The following is a 7,153-nucleotide window of genomic DNA, read 5'->3' as shown; positions in this document are numbered from 1 at the left end:
ACGCCCGACGCCGGGCCCGCGGGACACGCGCTCTTCCAGGACGTGAGTGGGGCATGGGAGGGGGCGCAGGTTTAGTCTCTTGTGATGTCTCTCCCTGTGTCTCGTTGGGCTCTGTCTCTCACTCTCTTCCTAACCCCGTCTCTGCATCTTTTCCCTCTGTCTACATCAGTGTCTCTCCCTCCAGGTTTGTTTGGGCTCTCCCTTTGTCTCTGTGGATCTCCGTCTCTTTCTCTATCTCTGTCTGACCCTGCTGTCTCTGTCTCCATGTCTCCCCAGTTCTCTGTTTCTTCATGTCTCTCCTTGTCTCTGCTCTAGTGTTGCTGTCCCTGCTGCCTTCTCCTGCCAAATCCATCCCATCTGTGTGTCTGATGAGGGTGGGGGCTGTCCCCACTCTATGGCAGCCCTGGGTTCCTAGAAGCCCAAGGAGCCCTCACTCCTGATCCCAGTGCAGTCCCTAGTCCCCCAGGCCAGACCCAAGGGCCATGGGTTGTGTGCCCCTCCCGTGGGACAGCGTGTGGCCCTTCCTGCAGCCCCCAGGAGCAGTAGGGCAGCCTGGCCAGCCTGGACACTGACTTGAGCCCCTTCCCCACACTATGTCTGTGCTCAACCCCATCCTGGCTTTCTCCTGTCCCCTCTCCAGAGGCCCCTGCCAGGGAGAAAGGCACCCCTTCTGCCCCCTCCCCACTGCCCCCAGTGACTCAGCAGCTTGACCACAGTCCTCTTGACTAGAAGAGACTCGACCCTCCTTCCCTGCTCTCCGCTTCCCAAATGAGAAAATCAAGGGCCGAGGAGATATGCCCCCCCATCACCCATGGAGACAGGGGCACAATAGGGTGTGGTTGTCATTCCCAGTTAGCACTCCTGCTGCCACCTCAGCATTTCCATCTCCCTCACCCAGGCCTCTCTGGGCTGCTGTGTGACCCCAACCAGTGGCAGACCTTCTCTGAGCCAGGCTAGCAGTAAGATTCATTTCTTACTGGCCCTGAGAAAACAGGCTGAGGAGGCTGGCATTCAAGACCAAGAGCTCATGGGGGCTCTTCGTCCAGGCTGTGGGCTTGCTCCTCGCCCGGCTTGCTGGGCCACCCTTTGCTAGGCTGCTTCAATGACCAGAAGGAACTGGTCCTGGGAGGGGCAGAGCCTTGTCTGGACTGCTGTGCTCTGCCTATATTGCCCTTCAACTCTGCTTTTCCATAAATAAATCTGTTTACCCTTGCCTTCCACTGCCCTCCCTCCCCGTTGCATGCGTGTGCACACACATACACACACACACACACATTCACGCCTGAGTCAGTCTCATAGGAAGTCCCAGCCTTGACAGGGTTAAACCCCAGGCTACTCTCCCATGTACTAGTGGGAAAATAGCCTGCAAAGAAAGGAGCAGCCAATGTCTGCAGGTCAGTGTTCAACAAGCACTCACGAGGAAGCAGCTGGGAGAGGGCAGTCTGGGAGAGAGCGTGGCCACATAGCAGAGCTGGGGGTTCAGGTCTGGGACAGCTGCCCAGGAACCTCAGGCCGCATCTTGGCCCTTCTCCCCAGGCTTCCTCAAACTGGGACTGTGCCAAGGGCTGATGCACCATATAGAACTCAGGCTGGACTCGGTGTAGGAGGTAGGGGTGCAGGGAGCTGGCCTGGAGCACCCCCCCCTCACCCCCGCAAGGCCAGGCCCTGCAGGAGAAGTGAGCAAGCAGTGGGACCTGCTGCGTGCTCTTCCTGTATCCCCCTTGCTGGAAAGGCTCCTGCAGGGCTGCACTGGGCAGGGGGTTCTGGGCCTGGCTGGGCAGGAAGAAAGGCAAGGCAGGGGGCAGGCCAGCCAGCTGGGGCCCTGTTGGATTGGGTGAGGGCGTCTGGCTTCCCAGGCCCCACTCACAGCTCCCACCCATGCCCTTTGTCTTCCAGGTTTTCCGCAGAGCAGACAAGAATGGTGAGTGTGACTTCACCTGGGTCCTGCAGCAGGGGATTGGGTGGGGAACATCATGGAGAACCAGGGGAGAGTTGGGGGCCTATCTAAAGTGGAGATAACTTGGGGGCAGGGGGCAAAAACAGGAGAATCCATCAAGGCATCCTTCCCAGAGGAAGTGCTGTTCTGAGCCAAGTTTGGCTGGATGGGATGCAGTGCCTGGCACAGTGGGGGGTAGTTCTCATCATTACCTCGTGTTATCCACACAGGTACGGGCTAGGTTGGACTTCAGCCCATTTCACAGACAAATGAACAGAGGCCCAGAGAGATGAGTCAGGTTGTCTAAAGTTGCATAGACCTTGAACTCGGGTCTTCGTGACCCTTGGCCCCAGGCTCCCTGTGTGAGGGCCTGGGGAGGGTGGGGTAATGGAGAAACCCTGTGGGAGCCTTAGGTTTTTGAGGGCTCAGTAACTTTCCATTTGAGGAGCCATCTAGACCCAGGGAGGGCTTGGTGGTCACATTTCCACCCAAACCCTGGGCAGGGATAAAGCTGCATTCAGCGAGCAGGGAGGCAGCTCCTGTCCTGGTCCTGGCAGTCTCAGACCTGGTCTGGGAAGCCCTGGGAAACTAAGGCAGGAGCCCTTAGGGGGCCAGTAAGCAACAGGTTGCTACCCTTAGATGGCCTCCTGATTGGCCAGTGAAGGGTCTGTGCTAAGGCAGCCACTCAGCCTTGAGCTCCTTCCATCCGGGTCTTTGGACCCTCTCGTGTATCCTCTTCTTTGGGATAGGACATACCCCTTGCCCTTTCTCGTTGGGTGTCTTCACCTTGGTGGCGATCACTTGTCAGGGACATGCTCTCACTTGGATCTGGGCATTCCATCTGGGGATACTCAGACCCTCCCCCATCTTGCCCACTGCCCTCCCCACTTAGAGACTTTGCACATCTTTCAGGCTGGTCTTTGGACCAGCCCGCTCCAGTGCTCTAGGCTCATATGCCCCTTGTGATGGGAGCTCACTCTCTCCTGAGCTAGTCTGTTGCTTTGTATAGAGGCTCTCACTATTTGGAAGATTTTCTCTGCCTCCCCGTGGCTTCTCAGTGAAGCTCCTGGGTCCAGAGCAGGGAGACCCTTCACCCTGGAGCAAGGCTAGCCAGTATGTGGGCAGAGACTCGGCCACCACGTCCTCCCAAGTGAAGTCCAGGCCCTGTCGTGTTCTGTCTGCGCCCCGGCCTGTTCAGTCGTTTCCTCATTTGGCAGACACTTACTGAATCCCTATCCAGTGTCACACATGTACTGCCCTGTCCCTTGAGTACCTACAAGGTGGACCCTATTGCTTCCGAGGACACTTTGGGGTCCCTAGTTCCTTTGTCATTAACAGTCAGCCCCCCACTAAGCTCAGGATCCCATCCCACTGGGCAGGGTGGCTGTGAGGCCTTTTGGGGGGGTTAGGCCTAGTGGCAGGGGTGCAGTCAAGGGCTGGGCTAGGGACACCAACTCTGCTCCCCACTCACCCCCAGATGATGGTAAACTCTCGTTCGAGGAATTCCAGAATTACTTTGCCGACGGGGTTCTCAGCCCAGGGGAGCTGCAGGAACTGTTCAGAGGCATTGACGGGCACTCCACTGAGTGAGTACCAGAGGGGATGGCTGAGTCTGGGTTCATTCAAGACCCGGTTGTCCCAACCCCACTGTGTCCCCTGCTGCCTCCGTTCTTTTTGGAGGATAGGTGGGGAGGGGGCAGAGAAAAAGGTGCCAGGGCTTAGTGCCAACTTTACCTGCCCACTCACCTCCTCCCCAGCTCCAGCCCTGCCCACTACACTGCTTCCAGCTGGGACCTCAAAATAGCCAGGCCTGAGTCACCACTCATGGCTCAGCCCCCCTCCCCCATTCCACTTTCTGCAGGGACCAGAGGATGCCTGGGGACAGCTGGGGCCTGCCTGCTCCCACCCCGGGATGTAGGTGCACGAGCACGTACACACCTCCCCACATGTGCTCCCACTCTACGTCTGGCGCGAGTCCTCCCCGCGCTTTCCCACACGGTGCACACAAACACACGGCTGTTGCTTCCCTTTCCCATCTCAGGATAAACCCCAGATTCTGGGGCAACAGGCAAGGCTCCTGAGACTTGGGCTAGATCCTTGACTGCACTGTTCCCCTCTCCCACCGACCAGACACCTAAATTCCTTGTCCTTGGGGCCTAGCTTAGGCAACACCTCCTCTAGGAAGCCCTCTTTGACATACCAAGTAAATGACCCATGCCTTCCCTGTTCTTCCCGGGCCTGGCTTCCCTTTCCCAGCTCTGACTTCTTTCCTCTGGCCTGTGACCACATCTGTCTCCTCTGCCTTGACATCCCCTTGGAGGTTCAGAGCGAGTCTGAGACTGTGTCCACAGAGGGGGCAAAGTTGATGGGGATAACCGAACCCTTTCTCCTCCCTGCCAAGGACTCTGCCTACTGAGCACTTCACCCAGGGTGGGGGCAGAACTCCCTGTCAGGCTGAGATAGGAATTAGTGGAGTGCAGTGAGGGGGGGATCATTGGCTTCCAAACCCGTTTTCCAGGCCCAAGTCTAATGGTCTAAAGGGCACCTACTCTTTTTTTCTACAGCAACTTAGAGACAGAGAAACTGTGCGGTGAGTAGGCCCCCGGGGGCTCCTGCATCCTGGCACCCCTGGGCAGGCGGGGTGGTGAGGGGCTGATGCCGGTCTCTTGATGGGCCAGGACAAGGGCTGCTTGGCTGCTGAGGAATTCTGGGCTGGGCGGAGGGTCCGGGAACCCTTGAGCACCCCCTCTGCCCACAGACTACTTCTCAGAACACCTGGGTGTCTTCCGGCCTGTGCTGGCTGCGCTGGAGTCGCTGAATCGCGCAGTGCTCACTGCCATGGATGCCACCAAGCTGGTGAGTGGAGGGGCTGATTGTGGAGGGGCAACATGAGACTGGGGCAGTGGCTCTGCTGAGGGATCTACCAAAGTTGTGACTCAGCTGTGGAGCAAGAGTCTGGGTTCAAGCCCACCCTGGATCACGAGCACGTGCATGTGCCAGGCACACTCAGGGAGGTCTCTGGTTTGAACCAAGAACCTTTCTATGTGGTGTTACCTCAAAGAGTTTTGCATTTGGGACCAGCAATTAGTGTAATGGCTATGTCGCTGGACTCCCATGTAGTCGACCGCAGTTCGAGTCCCAGCCCCGGTGGCTTAAAACTTATTCTGGGCGTGTGTGCGTGCGTGCCCAAGATCCCAAGAGGAGAATGGAGGAGAAGGGATTGCGGTGTGGCCATCCCCCCTGGAGGATGATTTCTCGCTTTCTGTCTCTCTGTCTCTGTCTGTCTGGCGAGTGCACGTGCCCTATAACAAAAACCTCTAAAAAAACAAAAAAGAGTCTGGTTCAGACTCTAGCTGTCCCACTTGCCGTTTGTGCCCCTTTCCCTCTCCGGGCCTCAACTTCCTCATCTGTAAGTGAGGGACAATCAGAGAGTTTGCCTGCATGCATTTGTTGTGACAATTAACTGGGAATGGAGGTAGGACATTTTGTCTGTTTTGTTCTCTGCTGTGCTCCCAGCACCCAGAACAATGCCTGGCATACAGTGAGTGCTTCACACCTGGAGCTGCTGCTGCTGTTTTTGTTACTGACCAGACATAACTGGTGGGGTATCAAGCCCAGGGCCCAGCAGGGATGACTTGGGCATGAAGGGCCTGTACTCACATATGTCCATAGGCCCATACTGGTGCATGGCGCTTATGAGGCAGGGCCTGGCTTCAGGACATCCATGAGAAGGCAGGTACATGTGCACCCATGCGTGGACACATGTGTACTGACAGCCAGTGTTCTAGGGTCCTGGATAGGGACTGCAAAAAAATCATTTGCTGGGCCCAGCAGGTGGCCTAGTGGTTTTGGTGCTGGACTCCCACATGGCTGACCATGGTTTGAGTCCTGAACCTGGCAGCTTGAAACTCATGCCAGGCTCATGTGCATGTGTGGGTGCATGCCCAAAATCCCGAGGAGAATAGAGAAGGGACTGCAGCATGGCCATCCTCCCAGGAGGGGGTGATTTCTCTCTGTCTCTCCAGTGAGCACCCTATAGCAAAAATCTCTCTCTCAAAAAAAAAAAAAAAAAAAAAAGATAAATACAACTTTCTACAAAAAAAAAAAAAAAAAAAAAGTAGATTCCTCCTCTCTTTGCCCCAGAGCTCTTATAAGGGGGTGGTAGAGTGGAAAGGTACAGTGAGCAGCCTGGGACTATGCCTGACCCCACTTTTTCTAGAAAAGGAAACTGAGGCCCTCAAAGTCAACTCTTACCTGAGGCGCAGCTAGTGTTTCTCCTGGTTGCTCTCACGAGACGTGGTGGCTCTCTAAAGCTCTCCAGAGGGTTGCCTGGTGTGGCATAGCTGTTCAAATGGCACATGAAGAGGGGCTGGCTGTTGTGGGGACTTCCTTATGTGTAGCCCTGAGGGGAGCCTTCCTTGTTGCCATGGAAACAGGGCCCTGGGAGTGGGCTCTGCACTGACAGTGGTTGGGGGGGGATTCAAACAGTGTTTCAGAGACCCTGACCACCACCTCTGTGCCCAAGAAAGGATAGGGGGTGGCCCATCACCACACCAGAACCTGGCAGCACCAAACTGGAGGCTTTATGTGGGACTCGGATCCTCTGATAGAGCTGCAGTGCAGCCGGCAGCCTCTGCAGCCCTGGCTTTTGCCACCCCCTCCAGTCCAGTGTGACTCAGTTGAACACTTCATGCACTAGTCTGGAGCCACACTCCTGGTACATAGCCCGGGTCATCCAGCGGCACTGAAAGGAATGCAAGGAGGCCACCATGGAGCCGCCGGTCCACACAGCCATGCCACGCCCGGGCTGGGCCACCAGGCGGGGTCGTAGGGCTGGGTAGCCATGCCGCCGGCATTGCGCCTCTAGCTCCAGGTCCAGGCGCTCTGCGAAGCCAGGGAAAAGTGTGGAGCCCCCTGCCAGCACCACGCTGTTGGCCAGCCGCGTCCGCAGTGTTGCAGGCATCTTCTGCAGTGCTCGGAAGGCCAGTGTGGGCAATCCTGGCTCCGCCTGGCCTAGCAGACCCGGCTGGAAGATGGGTTCAGGGCAGCGGAAGCGCTCGCTGCTCAGGCGGACGGAGCATCCGTTGCCCATGCAGAAACTGGCCGGATGGTGGCGGGAAGGGTCACGGAGGTCGCCCTCGAAGTCCAGAGACACATAGCAGCAGCGCTTTTTGAGCTGTGTGATGGCCTTGCGGGACACGGCCCGCCGGCCCCAAT

At 57.1% G+C, this 7,153-nt stretch overlaps 2 protein-coding genes across 2 annotated transcripts in view; one reads left to right on the top strand and one right to left on the bottom strand.

Moving 5' to 3' along the window:
• Positions 1-7,153, top strand: part of NECAB3 (N-terminal EF-hand calcium binding protein 3) — a gene marked incomplete at its 5' end in the record, with an annotated part of 23,317 nt that continues 16,164 nt past the window's right edge. Inside the window, 5 exons of the mRNA XM_006144152.1 lie at positions 1-42; positions 1,897-1,921; positions 3,414-3,522; positions 4,501-4,526; positions 4,695-4,792. Coding sequence (XP_006144214.1) covers positions 1-42; positions 1,897-1,921; positions 3,414-3,522; positions 4,501-4,526; positions 4,695-4,792 — 300 coding nt within the window. The remainder of the gene's footprint in view (positions 43-1,896; positions 1,922-3,413; positions 3,523-4,500; positions 4,527-4,694; positions 4,793-7,153) is intronic.
• Positions 6,376-7,153, bottom strand: part of LOC102472927 (actin-like protein 7B) — an 11,521-nt gene continuing 10,743 nt past the window's right edge. Inside the window, exon 6 of the mRNA XM_027770189.1 lies at positions 6,376-7,149. Coding sequence (XP_027625990.1) covers positions 6,612-7,149 — 538 coding nt within the window. The 3' untranslated portion in view covers positions 6,376-6,611. The remainder of the gene's footprint in view (positions 7,150-7,153) is intronic.

The sequence above is a fragment of the Tupaia chinensis genome, unplaced genomic scaffold, assembly GCF_000334495.1.
Source record: "Tupaia chinensis unplaced genomic scaffold, TupChi_1.0 Scaffold000115_1, whole genome shotgun sequence".
NCBI classification, from domain to species: domain Eukaryota; kingdom Metazoa; phylum Chordata; class Mammalia; order Scandentia; family Tupaiidae; genus Tupaia; species Tupaia belangeri.
Note: the sequence above shows the minus strand (reverse complement) of the source record. Positions and strands in the feature narration are given on the sequence as shown.